Source organism: Lycorma delicatula, chromosome 1 (assembly GCF_047948215.1).
Source record: "Lycorma delicatula isolate Av1 chromosome 1, ASM4794821v1, whole genome shotgun sequence".
Classification (NCBI taxonomy): domain Eukaryota; kingdom Metazoa; phylum Arthropoda; class Insecta; order Hemiptera; family Fulgoridae; genus Lycorma; species Lycorma delicatula.
Window position 1 is genome coordinate 335,526,228 of NC_134455.1, and position 23,665 is coordinate 335,549,892.

The window sequence follows — 23,665 nt, forward strand, 5'->3', positions numbered from 1 at the left end:
CTAAATAATTATTATTACTTGGATAAGTTACAGAAGCTCGCAGAAGATTAGTATGACATAAAAAGAGAAGAAACATCAATTACTTCCTTTTTGAAAACATGAAACAGACCTGATAAATATGCTGTATCTGATGAAGTTGTGAAGGAGCAGTACAAAGATTGTAATTAAAAATTCTAGGTCAGGATATTAAAAGAACTAAAGATAATAAAAAAGAAAATAAAGGTATTAAAGTTTGGAAGAATAGAATTTTTTGGGGCACGTTAAAACCATGATTTTAGAATACAAAAGAATAATAAAAAAATTAAAAATTAACAATAAGTTGCACAGTGAAATACTGTGAAAGAGTGGATAACAAAAAGAAAAATAATAAAACATGCGAAGTATAAAAAAGCAGTTAGCAGACAAACTGTATAATAATGTCATAGTTCATTATACTTTTTCCTGGTCATATTCTGTTGTTGGGTTCTATTAAACACACACCCTGGCCTGGTGATTCAGATTAGATGTACTACAGATACACTCACTGTGCAGAATATATGAAGTTGTTTCTGCTCTGATTCAACAAAACTGGACAAGATACCTGTAGACTTCTGGAATACAATACAAATTAATCGTAAAAAAGAAGACTGAAAATACCATGAGCCTTAGAAATAATTTACGAAAAAGAAATTATATTTTTTATAAAACAGAATAAACAATAAAGAAAGAAATTTTAAGGTTGGAGGTTAGTTGTGAAAAGGAATGTTTATAGTATAAAGATGAATTGAAATATAATGGGATGTTGGTTCTGTGTGTGGTGTTAGATAGTTAATGAAGATGAAGAAAATCAGCAGAATACTAAATACACACAGTGGGGAATGAAAATATTTTCATGAAAGAAGTAAAAGAACTAGTAAATAGAATAATGGTGAAGGCTTTAAGAAATTTAAAAAATATACTGCATTGAAAAGGATAGCTAGCTGCGTAAGTTGGATTGTAGTAGTTGACCAGCATGATTAAAGCCATAAGAAGAAAGAAAATGCCTGATGACTGGGTAAAATATATTCAATTTCAAAAAAAAGGTGATAGAAAAGATTCTGGCAACTCCACAAATATCTCGTAGGCTAAAACCTTTTAAAGGAATTAACAGAAAAATTAAAGGAGAATAATAGCATTTTGAGAAAGAACAGTATGCTTTCTAGAGAAGGTCCACATCTCATTTGATCTTTCCCAGGTGGTAGTTAATTGGTAAGAGTTAGGATTATGGAGATGATTAAATTAAACATTATATGTTAGTATTTGAACTAAATACACATGAAGTACTTCATACTAAATACCAATAATATTTATGGTATTCCCAGAAAGTAATTTCAGATCTCAGCAGTATATCAGATCATTATAGTAAAAACAATTTTACAAATAGTAAAATATAGTACAAGTATATAGTAGGAGAGAGATAGCTTTGCAATGCAATGTAAACCAGCCAAAGACAAAATAACATACCCTACTTTTGTAATTTACCATTGTTTTGGATAACATTCATGAGAAAGAAAAAGAAATTCAAACATTATTATTTACTAATGGCATATTAACATGAAAGAAAAGGAATATGTAATAAAAAATGCTCAATGAAGAAACTTGATAGCTGTAAGCATAGAAAAAATCAAATCAATGGCTAAAAGGTGGTAATCACCTTCATTAATGGCTAAATGAAAGAGGTAATCTGTAAATTTGAAAAACTCCAGAAATTCTACAAAAATTCTTTAAAATGTACATACATACCACAAAATCTGCTACAAGAGATACTGGAAATAAATTAAAAAGTTAGGTTAAAAACTTCCAGAATGAGATTTTCTGGAGCTGATATAATTATTTTGGTATTTTCCAAATAATAAATGTTAATTTCAGTAAAATGATTTTAATATTAGATAAGAAAGCACATTACTAATGAACCAATTATCCTATACAAAATATACCAATAAGTGTAAAAACTGCCAGTCAACAAAAAAAGAATTTGAATAGATTCAAAGCAAAGAAAATGCATTGCTATCAAGTCATTGCAAAAATGAGTGAAAATAGTAGGCAATTGAAATATTCAACTGCCTTTTCTATACATTAAATGTTACCAAATTTTGACAATATGGACAAGCTTCAATCCCAGTTGAGTTTTACTCAACTTAGTATGGATAGTTTAGTAGGCACTAAACTCTACTTAAATAATAATGATTAAAATTCAATAAAATTTCAATAGCTTTTATTTCGTTTTACCTTTGTATATTCCAGTTGTTTTAATACAATATCTAGCTTCAAACAGATGATCACAGCTAGTGGGTGTAAGTGATTTCCCATCCTGATCGTGGATCAAGATATCACCACAATCAATATTTAATGGTGTCGAACACTCATAGCAGTTGATTGATCCAACTAGTGAAATCCAGGTTAGTAAGAGTGCAAGTAACAAAAGCAGATGAAAACATTTGTTAGTAAACGTATTAGTAAGAGTAGTGCTAAATAATAATGTTTTGGTTAGAGAGTGAAACCAAAATCAATTATACTGTTAATATATTAATCTTTATACCCATTGGCATGATGAAAGTACATTAATGACTAAGAACAATATCAAAGTCTCACACAAAATATATAGCCTTCATAAACAGAAAAGATAGATTCATAGTTTTGTATAATTAAATAAGAGATATCTATTTTATTTTTCAGCAGTCTCGTTTCAAGTAGATACACTTTTTCCAGCGATGCTCTAACTTCTTTAACCCTTCCAAATAGTAGCTGGCGTCTTTCTCTGCAAATTAGGCGTTTACGTGTGCGATAACCTCCTTGTCCGATGAAAATCTTTTCTCCAGGAGAAACTTTAAAGTTAGGAAACAAGAAAAAGTTGCTTGGGGCCAGATCTGGTGAATACACGAGTGGTCAACCAATTCGAAGTGCAATTCGTGAATTTTACCCATGGCGACTGTCGAAGTGTGAGCAGGCGCACTGTCATGATGGACAATCATCATCCAAGCTAGTACAGCTATGTTTAAATTTAGCTGCCCGTCTTTTCACGATAGCAAATGATGGGAAAGAGTCCCCGTAAAGAGCGTCTTAACTCGATTGCCTTTCAAATGTATTTAATCCCAGCACGATATTCGATTTTTTTCCATTTTCACAAAAACACTCGCAATGACTTATTCAAATGTTTATCAAACTGAACTTCAAAAAAAAAAGAAATTTCAGCGAGTACCTTTCAAAGCATGCGCGAACACATTTCCTAACTTTGGTCACTGATTTCTATATCACTGGATAGGGATCCTTACGGTGTAAAATACAATTAAGTGTTACAATATTGAAGCATACTCCAGTGCCGCAGAATGAGCAGCTGGGAACTAGATAAAACCATTATATGCTTGCGCAACTATAATCGTGATGTTTATTTTACTAAAGTCAGATAATCAAAAGAACGGTCATTTCGCAACTCAAGCAGAAATTTACGGGCAGGTGTAGAAAATTTATATGGAGATCAGTGTTCAAAATACAAAATCAGAATACTTCTACGCATCGGTTTAAAACGTGGTTTTATCCCTACTATTACACTTACCTCTGCGCATACGCTGTTTCATTTTATTTAGTTCTACCAATTATTTGGTGGTGCTAGTTTATGCTTCAAATTTTACCAATTCCAATAAATGAATCGCTACCCTGTTATATAGAGATCAGTGATTTTTGTTGAGTGCTGCCATTTTCATGTTGAGACTCAAAATTTTTTAGACAACTCTCGTATCTTAAAGCAGTTAAGAAACCACTTTACATACCTGCTCTTAGATATGGGGTAGAGTAATATATGTGACTGTCTGTTTACTGAGTAAATGTGTTGTTTATCAAATTAAGTGCTTTGTAAATTTTATACAGTTCAGTGTATTGATACTTTATGTACTATTTGCATTTTAAAAATTTCAGTGAACATCAAACTCTAAGCTGCTGATTCTGAAACTTTTTTACCCACCACCCACATTGAGAATCAAACATTTTCTGGCACCCACAAAATTTTTAAACTTACCATCTGTTAAAAATAATAATTGCAATTACTATTTTTATGATGCACTCTTAAAAATAGCATTTAAAAAGACCCTTTAATTTTCATAATTATTTGTATCAATATTTGGCTTAAATCTGGATATACGCAGCATTAAAGACAAAAGTAACCTTTTCTCTTTACAGTGGAATATTTCGGTTCAGAAAATCATAGCTAGACATACAAAAAAAGGAAATATAACTAAGTCTTCAAGCTTTTAAATGATGCTAATGCAGTTTACTGAAAAAAATTTGTTTCCCCCACTAGCTCAATCGAACACAAAGAAAAACATTCAAATTTTTAAAATCTTTCTTCTCGTGATTTTCTTTTTAATTCAATGATTTCTGAAATTCGAAATATACTGCCAAAAAGTAGTACTCAAGCTTTCATTTTTTTTTTATTCGTCTCTAAGCCTGTTGGATGCAATGAATACAATAATTTTTTATCATAAAATAAAAGTGTCCCTTTAATTTTTTATACTAGTGTAGTAGGTATTTAATTTTAATTTGAAATATCAGGAAAACATAATTTTTGCCTATTTTTTTTTAATCAGCCATTGCCTTCCTAGACTGCCTGAATGCCCCAAATTTTTTGTGGGTCTTCTACCACCATCCCTCCTGAAAGCCTCTAGCACCCACAAGGGGGTGTTATTGTCCACTTTGAGAACGAATGCTTTATGCGTATGAAAACTTGAAAAGGTTGTAATTAACAATTCAGTTACAATAAATATTTTACTGCTATTAGACATACTCTTAGCTGTTAAATTAATTATTGTTACTGGTGATCTGGAAATTCTTTTATTATTATGTTATAAAGTGGTATATTTTATTGATTAAGACAACTTTAATGTGTTTGTAAATTTAACAGTTTTCAAAAAGATTGAGATTGTGACTTTTACCCATGAGTAAAATTTGCATGATGTGATAATCTCTTTGATGTACATCCTGTTGTTTCATGTCATTTACAAAGATTGAATCAATTGAACAGCAGTGCTTAAATTTGTTTTTTATATACATTGATGAAATATGCATCTGGTCTACTAGATGTAGTATGTAGAGTGACTGTAGTTTAATTTCTAAAGAGAAAAAATGTGTAAAATATTGAAAATGAAGCGTAGAAGTAATTCCAAATGTATTTTCTGAGAAAAAGTTTTAAATAAACCACCTACTTCTATGACATTGTGAAATAACTTTACATTAAAAAGTAATTAGAGAACTGGTTTCAGTGCTTTTCCATGTGATAAACAGCCAACTTATAAGTTCCATGCAAATCCTGGTCTTTTATTTACAAAATTTAAATTTAAAAATATGGATGCACAATTATTAAAGAAAGGGTACTTACTGAAATGATTTGTGTATAATTATATTACAAAAATTTAGATCTCCATCTAATTCACTGTACTTTTTCTCAAGAAATTGTGAATAATTTCAGAAACTATTGATTAATGTGAAAAGATTCTTTACAGTTAATGAGTAACTCAATTTGGATTCAGCTCTCTACAGATCTTTAAAAAGAATTTCCTTTTTTCAAAATAGAAAACCATGATTTCAAAAGTGTTTTCAAATAGTTTTATGAAAATATTAAATTCATGAATTTTTGTTAAAATGGGAATAAACGTCAAATATTATTCACCTTCATGATATTTAAGTGGTCAATTATACCACATCCTCACTTTTGCACAAGATGTTATATACACAGATGAAGGTGGGGTATTGGAAAGCCAGTGTGTACTATTGTGTTACTTTTATATGGATTTGAATACTAGATCGTAGATACCAGTGTTCTTTGGTGGTTGGGTTTCAATTAATCACACATATCAGGAATGGTTAACCTGAGACTGTACAAGACTACACTTCATTTACATTCACACATATCATCCACTGAAGTTATACCTTACGATGGTTCTGGAAGCTAAACAGAAAAAGAAAGGTGTGTACTGCTGTAATGCGCTTTTCTCAAGTGCCTTGAAAATAAATTCTATCAGTCACTTATTTGCCTAGGAACAATGTCATTACTGAATTCTTTTCAAAACATGTATAGTTTGTAGATAGATGGATTATCTACTATCCCAACTCTTACAAATGTGTAATTTTACCAGGTGATATCTGCATTGTGTATGTATTATACGTTGCATTTTACGCTAATAAAGATATATATCGATTTAGTAATGATGAGAAAGACTACACAAATAAGTAAAGATGTACATAAAAAATAATTTTTGTTTACCATGCCAATACACTGAATCATACTAAGGAAATAAACAGAAGAGTTTTTAAATTAACTACGAAATAATTTTATTTTCCAGGTGAGTAAAAATTTCATAGAATTTGATTAAAATCTCATTATAATTTAAGCTTTTTCAAAGACTGGTGCTGGGAGCACGTAGTGTTGTGTATTGGATTGGTGCTGGTATATGAACTGGATTTGAGAAGGATCTTTGTTGTTCTTTGTGATCTGTTTGAAGAATGAATATGGCTCAAACTGCAATTGTTCATTACTGTTATTTTTAGGAATTTGTATATTTCAAGTTGCTCAAGTATGTTGAGTTTTTGTCCTTTAATGTTATTGCACAAAATTTTCATGTTGCATGAAAATTATGTTAAGTTGAAATTATTAACAAAATCATTTGTCTTAGATTAAATTATTTACACATTAGTTCATGAAACACCAAACTATTTTTCTTTTCTGTGTAAATATAGTAGAAGTATCACAAATAATAACAATTCAACCTATTTGGTAATAATTGTAAATGGTGGTTTCTGTATGTTACAACATGCAATATATACCCCAAAAAATAACTGATGTTTTTTATATTGCACCCTACAATTTAGCACATAAAATTCATGCAATGTATAATCATGCAAAATCAAAAGCAAGTCCTTTTAGCAGTGAAAAGCAGTATGATATATTTGTACATTTATATTGAATTTTTGACAGCACTAAACCAATTAATAAAATAAAATACACTGTGATTTTTAGTTAGAATTTAGAAAATAGAATAATGTTTAAAGTCTTCTCAAACTTTTAATAAGCAATGGTAAATGAGTTTAACCTGTTGAACAGATTCTTTTATGTGTAAACAAATATTTTACCATGTAAATAAAAAACCAGCATCTCTGAAAAAGGGCTGTATAACAGCTTCAACAGTATCTTCTAAAAGCAGTATTTCCTTATATGTAGAATAGATATTTTTAAAAGAAGCTCTAAAACTGCATAAATTTTCAAATTAACATTTTTTTATAGAATAACTTAAAGAAAACGAAATTTTGACAACAAAAATAACACAAAGAAATTCTTAAGGGCAAAAGAAGAGGCACAAAAAGCTATTAAATACCATATTTTTTTAAATATTTATAAAGAAATTGATTTCTATTCATAACAATAATGAAACCAACAAAATAACTTCAAAAACTTAAAAGTATCTTTTCTGTTTATGAAATCCCTGACCTCAGAATTAAATAAAGTGATCCTCAGAAATTCATAATCACAAAACATATCCAATAGAGATTGCCAACACCACAAGTAACATTAAATTTGTGTTATGTAACCAGTACCAACATTATATGAGATTCCATATTCCTTACAAAGCCGAATTAACAGCCTTAGAAAGTTATTTATCAAACCTTCAAATCGCCCTGTTTGTTTAATGCAATATGAAGCATCATACACATTATCACATGGCTGTGGGGTAATATCTTTATCGTCTGTCATGTACTCATTACATTGGAAAGGATTTGTATGATCTCTGCTAGAACACTGATAACACTCAATGCCACTTACTGAAATAAAATGTTAAAAAATCATAAAATTAATTATTCAGTATACATTATAACAGAACATAGATTTATGAATTAATTACATGTTTTTATTTATAACCTTTATAACTAAAATATATGTAAATTCACATCATAATCATGACAGTTTACAAATATATATATATATTTTTTGTTTTTTTGAGAAAATATATATATATTTTCACCCAATCTGCCGAGTACAGAATTAAAGAAACATTCTTACCCTTTTTTTTACTTTATTTCCTTTACAATAGAACGCTTTCAGGCATAAGCCCATCCTCAGTAATGTTTTTGATTTATCTTCATTTAGATTTACACACATAACTACTATTCAATACCTTTACACTTTAGTTACTTGTTATAACTTTGGTTATTGAGTAAAATATAAGAAATTTTAAACATTTACAGAATATACATTTGTTCAAACAAAAATTTTAAAAACATTTACTAAAAATCACAATTAAAATAAAAATTTACCAAAATGTGAACATCTTTATCTTCAAATTTAAAAATTTTAGGATTATATGCATTATATTTTAATAATGTTGGACTGTGCTGTGCTAATCACAGTGAATTAAAAATCATAACCTAACAACTTAGTAGAGTATTAGTATATATCAGTTCTAAACATAACTAGAATGTACTTTTCATATTTTATCCGTGAGCTGATGAATATATATCAGCTAGGTGGGACTATGGGATAAATGTAGGCTACTGTCTGACACATATTTTCAGATATGTGTGATACACTACTAAACCTTCTTCTGCTACGCTTCTAAGGTTATTCACCCAGCAGTTACATGGACCTACACAATGGATCAGGTACAAACCTGATCAGAGTAATAGTGAATAAAACATTAACATCTCCTACATATAAAGAGCATAAAGAAAGAATTTTTAGTGATTTAAGAAGCTTACACGATCTAGGTGTAACAGCTTTGCATCTGACCAATCTACTTCCAATTTTAAAGATTCTTCATTTAAAGAAATTCCCAAAACAATACTGGAACTTCCAAAGTAATTGTAATAAGTGAGAATTATTAATGGGATCAAAGTGTTTTATTTGTTTGATTGTAGGGCCAGTTTACTTTCGCTTCATGATGAAAATAATAGGCAGAAATTTAACAGTTTTTATGTTAATTTCATAATTTGGAAACTATCTGTGCTACGCTGAAGTTTACTTTTTGGATTCTGTTCTTTCATATACAGAATAGTTTTAAATATATTCATTAATTGTTCTAATAAACTGAACTTTACTAAAAAATCTATATCATGTAGATCTAAAATAGTTAAAAATTGGATAATTTTGGGAAATCATAGATACCAACATAAGAGAAAAGGGATTAGGTCCAGTACCAGTCCTAAAAAGGGTGGATGCACCCCAAGAATCACTGGTAGGATGCCACTGGTAACTTTTCAAACATCCTGGATGATCCTAAAAGAAGAAAAAAGAATGCTAGCTCAGAATAGCCTTACATTAAATTTTATCAAAGATAGATTTCAAAGAAAATCAAATCTTATCAGTTTTTTGTTCACTGTTCACTTGAAACTTTTCAAATGAAATCACACCCAGGTTGAGGTAAATAAAAATAGATCCAGTCTTATTTCTTTCTTTAGAAAAGAATAGCTTTACTAGTGTACAGCCCGACTAATGTAATTCCGTTTTTCTTCAATCCTACTGTTTTCTTTCTTATAGAATACCTGTTACCCAACCTTTGGTTTTATGATTTATGCACTCCTATGCATTCATTAACTGATTTCATGTATCTTACTTTAGAATCTCCAGACATTATCTGAAAATGATTATTCAACTTATGATAAAACACCTGTTCTGGAAATAGTCATCATACATAACTGTTTTCACATCAGAATATTTTGAACAACCTACAGCAAAATGAATGCAACAGGCAATGAGCTTCAACTACACATGGTTGCAGTTTACAGATTTTCTTCAAATTCATCAGTTTTGTTGATTAGAGAGAAAACTATATTTTGTATTTATGCATTATTTATTTTAGTGGATTATTGATCCCAATCCAGATTTCTGATATTCATACATTATTTACACTAAATCTTCATTGGAGTGAGATGTTCACCAATGAATACACCTGGACATCATAAGGACTCACAAACAACATTTTTAAACAAATTCTAATATCTATATGAATTAGGTACAATAATCAGTATAGATTACCCAATTTACTAGAAAAATGGTTATTAAGATGCACTTACCTGTAACAAAGGAAATATTGCTGATAAGTAACTTATATATTCAAGCTCTATGATTATTATTACTGTATTATGTACAATCAATGTGACTATATCAGTTAAATCAGTTCTGATAGTTAATTCAGTTTAGTTAAAGAAGTAGCTTAAATGTGAATCTAAATAAAATACTTTAATATAATACCTCTTAAAATAAAAATAATGTACATGTACATCATAATTAATCTCAATAATGTGAAATAAGTAACTAATAATACAATATTTATGTAAACGAAATGTATCTAAATTTTTTATAAATTGCATATCATAAAACTATAATTGTTCATACTAACAAGGTATTTATTGAAAGATATTAATGTTCCAGCGACATAAGTTCTGAATTCTGGAAGGTACATTTAGGCACAGTTATACAAACAATTTTTTTCCAGTAGCATACATAGCTGTTTCTATATCAGAATATTTTGAACAACCATCAGCAACAATGAATGTGACAGGCAATGAGCTTCAACCACACATGGTTGCAGTTTGCAAATTTTCTTCAAATTCATCAGTTTTGTTAATTAGAAAGAAAATTATTCATATTTCCAGTTAGAACAACTATTAATTTTATCAAATCAACTTGTTCTGCACAATTCCAATTAATTTCTGCACAATTTGCATTAATCCTAATGTAGAGATAAAACTGGATTTTGTAATTCAATTAAATACACTTTTACCTCAACCATTTTTTGTAATTACTACATTTTTAAATTACTAATACTGGAATATTCAGTTACTGACACATCTATAACATTTAATGCAGCTGAATAAGCATTTATTTAAAATTAAATATTTCATATGTTTGAACAAATATTTCACATGTTTGATATTACAAAAGTAGAGCCTTACCCAGTTAGTTATTGACACAGCATTCTTTTCTGTGCTTATTCAAATGCAATATTGATTGAAGACTGTTTATTATTAATAAAACACTCTTTTATTAATAACTTATTAAATTAAACTACTCAATCAGAGGTAGCCATTAAAAGAGAAGCAAGAGTATGCAAATATTTCATGAAGAAATTGAAAAGCTTTTTATAATATAAAGAGAATTTTAATGAAATTCTATAGGAGAATGGAAAACAAAATCTAACTTAAGACAAAAGAAAAGCAGTGGGGATAACAAGTAGAAAAACTGACTATATTATAGAAAAAGAACTATTACACATGATAATCATCCCTCTTTGTACACATAAAGAAGTGAAATAAAAAGAGGGGCAGAAAGGAAAATGAAGGCATACTTTTATAAAGAGGATTTACTAAAAATCCACATTTATTAGATTTTTATTATGCAACTAGAGTAAAAAAGGTGAAGATGAATTTGGTTTTCACATATCGTCAATCATGTAGGCATCTTAAATGGACTTTAGAAGGACACAGTGTTTGATAAAACCAATGATGGGGAAAAAATTGCCATTCTAGATCACCAAAATTAAACCAATTAAATCATCAAAAATATGGTATAATGGTATTAAAGATTAAGGAAAAGTTGACTCTAGGCAACAATGAATGGAATAACTAGCTCTAAAACAGCAAACAATTATTGATACACATGCAGATGTTTGGAAAAATAATCCCTTTAGGTTTTTCATAAAAACAGCATGAATTTAAAAAATATGTTTTTTTCTTTTGGAGACTGAAGTCTCCAAAAGAAAAAAACATATTATGATTGTTCTCTTATGATTGTTCTCTAATCCTCTGTCATAGCCTTCTCTAGTATATTACTTGGTAGGTAAGTAGATTAATAACTTATTTTGTTTGGTATCTGTTAAAACAAGTTTGTGTTAGGAAACCAATATGGTTCAAGACAAAGTTGGTACCAATAGCAGAAAAAATCTATAAGGTTCAGTTAATGGTCACATTAATAAGCTAAAATCAAGGTTTTAAAGTATTTCAGCTAAAAAAATTTGAACAAATTTTTTTTTTTACTTCTTGTTACTTTTTAGATATTGATAAGGTATTCTTTATGAAAACTGCAACTTATGCACAGTCATTCCCAGGTGTTTTAAAAATCTTCAAAGCTGATTTTCTCTGAAATGGTTCATACAACTTTGAGAAAATGGAAAATCTTATCATAAGAAAAAAGGTTACACTCACAAAATATTTTTAGCATTGCTTTATTTAACCTCATTACTACTAAGTACATTTTCTAAAATATGGATATAATTTTGATAAAGTTTTAGTGTAAATATATTTCTGATTATGTAAAAGGCTAAATATTTTACACACTAAGTAACTGTCACAAAATTTTTTAAAGTCATTTGTTTTAATTTAAAGCGCCTCAAGTTATCAATCACTATTACACAGGTAATGGTTATTGGAAGATCATGTTTAAGTAATCAACGCCTACTTACAACTATAAAAATTTGTTAAAAATAAATATAAAATTGCTAGTCTGTAAAATTGTATGCGTGTGCGTGCACACATACACACAATTTTTTTTTAGTCTGTAATTTCCCCGTCCCCCAGTGCCGGACTTCTTAGTAAGCATAAACAAAGCTTCGAGGGGGTGCCTTCGCCTCAAACTACCCCGGTAGGGCGCTAGGCCCCACCCAGGTAGCCGGAATTCAGTCTTGAGTTACATGCCATGCCTCTAGCCGGGGAACCCCAAGGAATTCCCCCGCTGGGACTCAGGTCTTGATGCCTAACCTTTAATGGAAACCCCAGGAGGATGCCCCACCGGGACTACAGTCTTGCATTCCTCCCCTCGTCTGCAATGGAGTCTCCACCCGATCATTGATGGTGAGGACACAGACAAATATGGACTCGGAATATTCACGGGAAGTTTCATATACTTCAAGAGACTACATTTGTCTTTATACTCGTGCCTAAAATATAGGTAAATCTACGATTCAGGAATGAGAACATAGAGACCAACTTGTTTCCGACAGGCATTGGTTAGTCTTTATTTATAACTTTTACAACTAAAAAAATGTATTGTACGAGGGCGGTCCAGAAAATAACTTATATTTGTGCCTAGCATGGAGATGGGTGGTGATAGAGCCGCCATCTTGGCAAGTTATGTGCAAGATGGATTCAAAAAATCTAAGGCGGCAGATTTCCACAGAGAAGAAATTGAAAAGCTTACTGTGCATCGTTATAAAAATAACCTCAATTAATTAGCTGTGCTTCAATTTAAATGGCGACTATGTAGAAAAATAGTTTAAAGCCCCTTTCAAATGTATATAATAAAATTTTTTTTTTATTTGGTTGGTTTTTTATTTTTGGACAGCCCTCGTAATCTTTTAATGATAACTTCCAGCACATTAGTGCTAGGAAAGAGGTATGGTCATAAAACTCTTAAAGCGCATAAATGGTGGGCCTAAAAATTAATTTCTTAGCCAATGAAAATTAGATTCTTTGAGTTTCATTACACTCACGAGTTCTTTTTTTCCATCTCCTCGATAATTAGTCAAATACAATAGTTTTTCTGTTCCACAATCAAAGTAATATTATTAATAATTATTATTACTGATGATTTGTAAATATCTGTCCACACTGCAAAATAATTTTTTATTTAATATTTATACATACTCGCATCACAATTAAACAATAACCACATAAATACTTGTTTAAATGTTTGACAAGCTAATTACTAGTATGAAAATTATTAAAATTTAATTAAACAAACCGAAATATACGTTAAAGTTTACTGAAAGATAATCAAAAAGTTAAATGATTTTATTATCTTCCGCATCGAATTCATATGTCTTTAAGAAAAATTAACAATTATACTGCAGTTTAAAGAAACGATGAAAAACAGAGTTTCCTTTAAAGTTACGTTTTAAAAAACAGACATAAACTAAGGTCATTTTACATTCACTGGAATTTAAAGTGAAATTAACATGGAAGCGATTTGGAAATTATTTCCAAAGAGATAAAATTGTACGATATGGACAAAATTAAAAATGTTATTTTCTGTCGTTAAAATCACACGATTAAGTTAGAAAGTTGCATTATTTTACGATCATTAGATCATTAGTTCACGTAAAGGTAATTATAAAATTTTCTACTGATAATTAATTACAAATATACATTAAACTTACAAGCAGAAATACCGCTATCGATACTTTGTCGTTTTCGATGTTCTGCTGACTACGTATGGGGGGAACTACCGTACAACCTTTTTTCTGCTGACGCGACAGTACTACTACACACTAATGGGTGTTCAAAATTGTTCCGTGTACTCGATATTCCTCTCTTCATCGGTGTAGTCATTGTATTGTTAAATCTTAAAACACTTCGTTAAAAGCGCATTCAGGTTTTCATATAAAACAAAGAGTATTGATTGTTGACGACAAAAAAAATGCCAATAAACACTGCTTTTACAATTTTCTTTTCATCAAATGTAATATACGTAAATTTTAACGGATAGGGGAAAGTAATACATTAGATAAGATATTATTTTAAAAAAATATATCTATTATCATTAATAATATTTTATATCAAAGCAATTTTAGGCGATACAATAATTTAATAAGCACTGTTTATGCCGAGTAAAAACTGTTAATTTTATTCTACGTAATATAAAATAATAAAAGTAGCAATAATGATCTTACTGCATTTACAAGAGGGATGGACGACCTTGAATAATATAACTACCATTAATAATAATCAAAATTCAAAGACCACATCTATCTTATCGAACGAACCTGAGGCTATCCGGAAAATACTAATAATTTGTTGTTTCTTTTGTCTTCAGTCATTTGACTGGTTTGATGCAGCTCTCCAAGATTCCCTAAATAAAGTCAAGCACTAGATTCCCTACATCTAATGCCAGTCGTCAAACGTTGCCTGCCTACACAATTTTTCCCATCTGCCTGACCCTGTAATATTAAAGCGACTATTCCAGGATGCCTTAATATGCGGCCTATAAGTCTGTCTTTTCTTTTAACTGTATTTTTCCAACCGCTTCTTTCTACGTCGATTTGCCGCAACACATCTTCATTTGTCACTTTATCCACCCATTTGATTTTTAACATTCTCCTATAGCACCGCATTCCAAAACCTTCTAATCTTTTCTTCTCAGGTACTCCGATCGTCCAAGTTTCACTTTCATATAAGGCTACGCTCCAAACATATACTTTCAAAAATGTTTTCCTGACGCTTAAATTGATTTTTGACGTAAGCAAATTATATTTTTGACTGAAGGCTCGTTTCGCTTGTGCTATTCGGCATTTTATATCGCTCCTGCTTCGTCCATCTTTAGTAATTCTATTTCCCAAATAGCAGAATTCTTCTACCTTCGTAATATTTTCTTTACCTCTTTTTATATTCAGCTGTCTACTACATTTCATTACTTTAGTTTTGTTCTTATTTTCATGCGGTAGTTTTTGCGTAAGACTTCATCCATGCCATGCATTGTTTCTTCTAAATCCTCTTTACTCTCAGCTAGAATTACTATATCATCAGCAAATCGTAGCATCTTTATCTTTTCACCTTCCACTATTACTCCGGATCTAAACTGTTGTTTAACATCATTAACTGCTAGTTCTATGTAAATATTAAAAAGTAACGGGGACAGGGAACATCCTTGTCGGACTCCCTCTTTTATTACGGCTTCTTTCTTATGTTCTTCGATTATTAAGTTGCAATTTGGTTCCTGTAAATATTGGCAATTGTTCTATCTCTAGACTTGAACCCTAAATTTTTTTTTTTGCTGAACATTTTATTCCAGTCTGCGTTATCAAACGCCTTTCTAAGTCTATAAAGGCTACTATGTATGTTGGTTTGTTTTTCTTTAATCTTCTTTCTACTATAATATGAGCGCTAAAATTGCTTCCCTTGCTCCTATAATTTTCCTGAAACCAAATTGGTCTTCTCCTAACACTTCTTCCATACAGAATTCTAGTAAAGATTTTTGATGCGTCAGTAGTTAAGCTAACTGTTCTGTATTCTTCACATTTATCTGCTCCTGCTTTTTTGGTATCATGACAGTAACACTCTTTTTGAAGTCTGACGGAACTTCCCTTTTTTTGTAAATATTACACACCAGTTTGTAAAATCTATCTATCGCTTCCTCACCTGCACTGCGCAGTAATTCTGCAGGTATCCTGTCTATTCCAGGAGCCTGTCAGCCATTCAAATTTTTTAATGCTCTATTAAATTCAGATCTCAGTATTGTATCTGCTTTTCATCCTCTTCAACGTCCTCTTCTTCCCCTAAAACACTAGTTTTTAATTCAATATATTCCACCCACCTAATCGACCTTTTTTTTGGTATTATAAATCGGTGTACCATCTTTATTTAATACACCTTGATTTATGCGTTAAATAATTTGTTAGTATTTGAAATACGCAATGAATAAAAAAATTATATAATAATTTAAAACTACAAATTTTTTAAACCATAAGCCAAAAACAGTTTAATATATAAAACTATTATACAAATCACTTAAGAACTTGATGCCTGCAAAAAGGCAGGCATCAACCTTTCAGTATCACCACCCTCATCGTAGCATCAACCGATGTTTTAACGGACGGGTTTTTTCTTTTTTTTTTTTAGTTAGGCAGATAAGGACTTTGAATACGATTGAAAAATATAATAGAAAAAATATATATATATATATATATATAATAACCACTTTCTAATAATTTTTTTGTTTAACTCAAAAAAATTGTTAGCAATATCATCAGCTGACGCCAGGTTAAAAATGGTCGCAAAAGCGCGAGTGAGAACACTTTGAATAGAACGTTGTAATTTATTCGTTCGGATTGTCATTTGAAGTTTTCAATAATTTTCTTCGCAGATTGTCGTCGAGAAAAACATACAAATTAAATAATCGATGCGCAACTAATACACTTCTTTAGGTCGAGAACTTAATCGAAGCGTGAAAATTTTAGGCGTTCTTCCCTCCTATTAATAAAAAATGGAAGTTGTAAATACGCTTACGATATTTACTCAAAGAAAAAGTAGAGAAAGAAAAAATCTAGAGAGGTTTGTAAACAGCAAGTTATAAAATTTGACAGTACCCAATATTCAATCCAGTACTGAGATACAAGTATGATAGAAGTAATCGATGGGTAGGTACAGTGTACCGAAATAGCTGCTGTGATTTTTTAAAACAATTTTGTTAATTTAAAATTAATATTTGTTTATTTTCTTATGTGCAAATCAGTACCTCAAACGGCAATACTCTCAGCTGTTATAACGTAATATTTTTATCTGCTGGTTTTTCTTCTTTTTTTTTTAATTTGATGTGGACACCACATAACTTCCTTTACGCTTATTAAATTACACATACACATTTTTTTAAATGAAAAGTACATAAAATTTTATTTCATTAATAAATTCTGATATTTTTTCCTATTTTTTTAATTTTTTTACTGTTATTATCGAGTTATTGTTTATTGTAACACTTTTATTACAATCAGAGGTTAATAATTATTAATAAATCAATATATTTAAATGAAAAAAAGTATAAAAAAAGGAGAAGTCTGATTCGAACCGATGCTCCTTCCCCGAACATCCAAATATTTCATTAATTAAAATTTTATTCCGCTATAACTCTGGAACCGATGAAAATAAGTCCCACTTACGATATATTGTTGAAAAGCTCTCGATGAGAGCTTATTACTGCAGTTAAGAAAAAAATCCAAAAACCAATTTTTTTTGGATTTGGACTTATTTGGACACTTTGTTCCAGCCGATTGCAATCAAACAGGGTGCACAAATAGATGTTACAACAGTCCTAAATCCAAAATTTCAACATCCTATGGCCAATCGTTTACGCGATTAATCGATTAATCGAGTTACGCGAGGTACATAAGTACGTACGTACGCACAGACATCACGCCGAAACTAGTAAAATTTGATTCAGGGATGGTCAAAATGAATATTTATGTTGAAATCTGGAAACCGAAATTTTTCGCGATCGCAATACTTCCTTTACTTCGTACACGGAAGTTAAAAACTACCTAGTACTGTAATATGGATGGAACTTTATATGTACACCATGATGATCCTCGCTTAGGGGCAAAATTTTCAACTATAAAAATTGAAATACTAAAATAGATTTGAAGAAATTATTCTACAGCTATCATAGAAAATAAATAAAACCTTTTTACTACAACGAAATATTTACCAATAGGTTGTCTCGAAACTACATCGGATAGATGATAGATGTGTATTTGCTAGAACAAGGCATACGCATCCTCTGTTAAAAATTTTATAACCAAAAATTTTAAAACTCACATTTTTAGAAGCAGAACTTAAGTTTTCAACACCTTCTTTGTTCTTGTTGTACACTAGCTCCCCGTCGCAGTTTCGCCTGCGCTGTATGGTTGCTTGCGTTTCCCGTAGCGGTCAATCTTTTTATTTTATGTTGTTTAGTCGAGTAACCGGAGGCAGGTGCAGCCAGTCACACATACAGTATATACTCAGTATATACTGAGTATACTTCGCTACCCTTTAAAAAATCGAAATTAAAAAAAAAAACGAAAATGGTTTATAAATATTTATCTGAAGAGTATTTGCAAGCCCAGATCTACTGAATATCTCGATTGGGAAAATTTACAATCATTGTTCAAATTTTTTTTACCTTTCTTCATCCCCTTTCAAGATCGAATTTCAAAAATCTAGAAATTAGTATATTGACATGAAGATTACACTCGCCAAAAATCAGGTTGATTTCTTCATTTGTGACCGAGAAATTGAAAAAAACAGGGTTTCAAGAAAAATTCAAAAATAATTTTTTATCCATGAAACTCGGAATTTCAAAAAATCTAGAAATTGGTCTAAAAATATTCATAATCGTTCAGTTAAAACCCAGCTCAAACAGTGATAGACACTCACAGTTCACAATTCATTAAAGTTTACTACATACTTAATAGTATATATATAGCAGTACAGCAGTTTACTACATATAGCAGTTTTATTTTTTTCGAAATTTTTTGAGATTAAATATACCTAAAAACCTTCTCAGTTATGCCAAGAATAATGGGTAAAAATTTGTTTGCGACTGAACGGGTAGTTTTTTACTTCCTTGTACGAACTAAAGGAAGTATTGTGATAGCAAAAAATTTCGGTTTTCAGATTTCAACGGAAATATCCATTTTGACTAGTTTCGGCGTGACATCTGAACGTACGTATGAATCTCGCATAACTCAAAAACGATTAGTCGTAGGATGTTGAAATTTTGGATTTAGGACTGCTGTAACAACTAGTTGTGTATCTCCCCTTTTGATTGCAATCGACTGAACCAAAAGTGTCCGAAAAAGCCGAAAATCCAAAACAATTTGGATTTTGGTCCTTTTCTTAACTGCAGTAATAAGCCCTCATTGAGAGCTTTTCAGCGATATACATAAGTTGTATTGGTTCCAAAGTTATAGCCAAATAAAATTTTAATTAATGAAATATTTGGATCTTAGGGGAAGGGACATCGGTTAGAATCAGACGTCATCTCCTTTTTTTAACTTTTTTTTTTAATTTAAATATATTGATTTATTAATAATTATTAACCTCTCATTGTAAATAATTTTTTACGATTAGTAATAATTCAATAATAACAAAAAAAAAACAATATGAAAATGTACCAAAGTTTTTAATGAAATAAAATTTTTAATTTCTCGAACATGGTACCGCTGATATGTTAAATAAGTAATATTAACAATTAACGAAATCCACCTTACCAGCACATTGATATGAACTCAAGATCTTTCGGCTTATTTGAAAGCCATCATCAGGAGATAAAATTATTGCATTGAAGTCAAAAATGTAAAAACCACAGTTAAAATGTAAAACACTCATGACTGTCCGGTCCTATCAGTAACTGAAGGAAACTATATGCACTATAGTAACTGAAGGAAATAAATGTACTCTGGTAGATTAAAATGAAATGAAACGGAACCATGTTATCAAAGAGATAATTATTAAATTAAATTATTACTTCTTTATACTTATGTTTAGCATATTTTTAAATAATTAAAATTTTTGTTCATTAATTAAATTTTTATTATTACGGTATATATATATATTTTTTTTTTTTCAAATCAGAAAGTATTAAAACATTTATAAGAAATATCTTAAACTTTCATGAAATTGTTATGATTGTACGTATTCTATTAAATTTTTGGCAAAATTAGAATTTTCTGGTTTATTATTTTTAATGCTATTTATTTATTTATTATTTTTAAATGTGTTCATTTGCACGTGTGGAAAATTTGCGATAGAATAAAATTTTATGTACTTTTCATTTAAAAAGAAAATGTGTATATGTAATTTAATAGGCGTACAAAGAAGTCAGTCATCTGTTGTCCACATTAGATTTTTTGTTTATCCCGAACAAAGAAAAACCGCTATTCCGCTTTATAAAATAGTATAGAATAGATAGATTACTTCATTTAATGTAAATTTAATACTATTATTATGTAATACTATTTATTCCATCGATTCAAATTACTCAGTTCAAACTCTGTTCACAGTTCATTAATTCATTTCATTAACGTTTGTGCTTCAACCGGGAAATCCCCACTACTACATATATATTATTTGAAATATTTCGAGATTAAATACATCCAAAAACATTCTTAGATATGCCAAGAAACACGGGTAAAACTTTGGTTGCAATTGATCGGGTAGTTTTTTTGTTTATCCTGAAAAACAGAAACCCTCTTCCTCTTCATATAATAGTATAAAGTATTCTGACAAAAAAATTTACGGTTTATTTTTAAACGTAAACCTATTCTCAACAAATATTATAATTACGTCGCAGACAAACACTAAATGATAAATTAACTAACATTATAATTGTCTGATATATTAAACATAATTTACAATGTATCGTAATTTTATTTATTTAAAAATAAACACGGACAAGAAAAGTATTTTAACTCAAGAAATGAGTCACCTTTCTTATATTCATATCGAGAACAATACTGTTACTAAGTGGATCGTAGTTTTCAAATACAGCCAAGCCAATGTAAAAATAAATAATTACGTACATGCCTACGTTATTGAATGCTTGAGTATAATCCAATTAACTAGTTATCCTGGAATTGTTGATCCTGTAACAGAATTTGCGCAATTCCGTTTCTTTTTATTCGCGTTTTGATCGAGAAAAGTAATCGCATTTAATAGTCCAAACGCCTTACTATATCGGCAAGCAAGTTTAAAAAGTGGCGATTACCGAGGTCAAATGAATGCAGAAAATTACTTAAACTGAACAGAAGAGATAATTATTCCAAATAACTTCCCTATAACTTAGTTTTCAGATATGAATCCTATCAAAACGCCGTTTAAAAAAAAAATTTCTAAATCAAGAAAAGAAGATTATGATAAAGCGGTTGCAGATAAGCATTCTGTTCCTTATTTTTCCTCTACAGTGACACCACAATTGAACGAAATGATTAAAGCAAACAGAGAAAAGTTTACTGTTTGACGAACTTTTACAAAAAAAAAAGGGTATGACATTCTCCGATTACCTCCATACCACCCGGATTTAAATCCTATCGAGATGGTTTGGTCAGAAGTTCGAGGATACGTAACAAGTCATAACGTAACTTTTGATATCAAAGATGTTTAAAGACTGTGTGAAAATAAAGTGGCAGACACGAATGAAAAAAATTGGAAGGTGTATTGTGATAAAATTAAGGAAACGGAAGCCTATAATGTGACTCGGAAATATTACTGACAATACCATGGAAGCATGACAGTAATGACTATGATGATGATTCTGATGACAGTAGCCTCGGAAACTAATATTTCTTGCGAGTGGATGGCGTCCACCCTTTTTAATTATCTAATTTTTAAAAATAATTAGTTCTGCTTTCCTGAAGAAAAGTTGTCAGATGAATCGGTGGAATTTAGAGAAGCTTGAGGAAGAGGAGGTAAAGAAGATTTTTGAGGAGGACATCGCAAGAGGTCTGAGTAAAAAAGATAAGGTAGAAAATGTAGAAGAAGAATGGGAGAATGTTAAAAAGGAAATTCTTAAATCAGCAGAAGCAAACTTAGGCGGAATAAAGAGAACTGGTAGAAAACCTTGGGTTTCAGACGATATATTGCAGCTGATGGATGAACGTAGAAAATATAAGAATGCTAATGATGAAGAAAGTAAAAGGAACTATCGGCAATTAAGAAATGCTATAAATAGGAAGTGCAAACTGGCGAAAGAAGAGTGGATTAAAGAAAAGTGTTCAGAAGTGGAAAGACAAATGAACATTGGTAAAATAGACGGAGCATACAGGAAAGTTAAGGAAAATTTTGGGGTACATAAATTAAAATCTAATAATGTGTTAAACAAAGATGGTACACCGATATATAATACGAAAGGTAAAGTCGATAGATGGGTGGAATATATTGAAGAGTTATACGGAGGAAATGAATTAGAAAATGGTTTTATAGAGGAAGAAGAGGAAGTTGAGGAGGATGAAATGGGAGAAACAATACTGAGATCTGAATTTAAGAGCATTAAAAGATTTAAATGGCAGAAAGGCTCCTGGAATAGACGGAATACCTGTAGAATTACTGCGCAGTGCAGGTGAGGAAGCGATTGATAGATTATACAAACTGGTGTGTAATATTTATGAAAAAGGGGAATTTCCGTCAGACTTCAAAAAAAGTGTTATAGTTATGATACCAAAGAAAGCAGGGGCAGATAAATGTGAAGAATATAGAACAATTAGTTTAACTAGTCATGCATCAAAAATCTTAACTAGAATTTTATACAGAAGAATTGAGAGGAGAGTGGAAGAAGTGTTAGGAGAAGACCAATTTGGTTTCAGGAAAAGTATAGGGACAAGGGAAGCAATTTTAGGCCTCAGATTAATAGTAGAAGGAAGATTAAAGAAAAACAAACCAACATACTTGGCGTTTATAGACCTAGAAAAGGCTTTCGATAACGTAGATTGGAATAAAATGTTCAGCATTTTAAAAAAATTAGGGTTCAAATACAGAGATAGAAGAACAATTGCTAACATGTACAGGAACCAAACAGCAACAATAACAATTGAAGAACATAAGAAAGAAGCCCTAATAAGAAAGGGAGTCCGACAAGGATGTTCCCTATCTCCGTTACTTTTTAATCTTTACATGGAACTAGCAGTTAATGATGTTAAAGAACAATTTAGATTCGGAGTAACAGTACAAGGTGAAAAGATAAAGATGCTACGATTTGCTGATGATATAGTAATTCTAGCCGAGAGTAAAAAGGATTTAGAAGAAACAATGAACGGCATAGATGAAGTCCTACGCAAGAACTATCGCATGAAAATAAACAAGAACAAAACAAAAGTAATGAAATGTAGTAGAAATAACAAAGATGGACCACTGAATGTGAAAATAGGAGGAGAAAAGATTATGGAGGTAGAAGAATTTTGTTATTTGGGAAGTAAAATTACTAAAGATGGACGAAGCAGGAGCGATATAAAATGCCGAATAGCACAAGCTAAACGAGCCTTCAGTAAGAAATATAATTTGTTTACATCAAAAATTAATTTAAATCTCAGGAAAAGATTTTTGAAAGTGTATGTTTGGAGTGTCGCTTTATATGGAAGTGAAACTTGGACAATCGGAGTATCTGAGAAGAAAAGATTAGAAGCTTTTGAAATGTGGTGCTATAGGAGAA

The 23,665-nt window shown here is 30.4% G+C and overlaps 1 protein-coding gene across 2 annotated transcripts in view; it reads right to left on the reverse strand.

Moving 5' to 3' along the window:
- Positions 1–23,665, reverse strand: part of bou (glycosylphosphatidylinositol anchored membrane protein boudin) — a 46,209-nt gene that overhangs the window by 11,824 nt on the left and 10,720 nt on the right. The window contains exon 2 of one of the 2 annotated variants that reach the window (XM_075382203.1): positions 2,248–2,403. In XM_075382203.1, coding sequence (XP_075238318.1) covers positions 2,248–2,403 — 156 coding nt within the window. Of the gene's footprint in view, positions 1–2,247; positions 2,404–7,668; positions 7,825–23,665 lie in introns of both variants that reach the window. The other variant, XM_075382202.1, reaches the window with a different exon arrangement.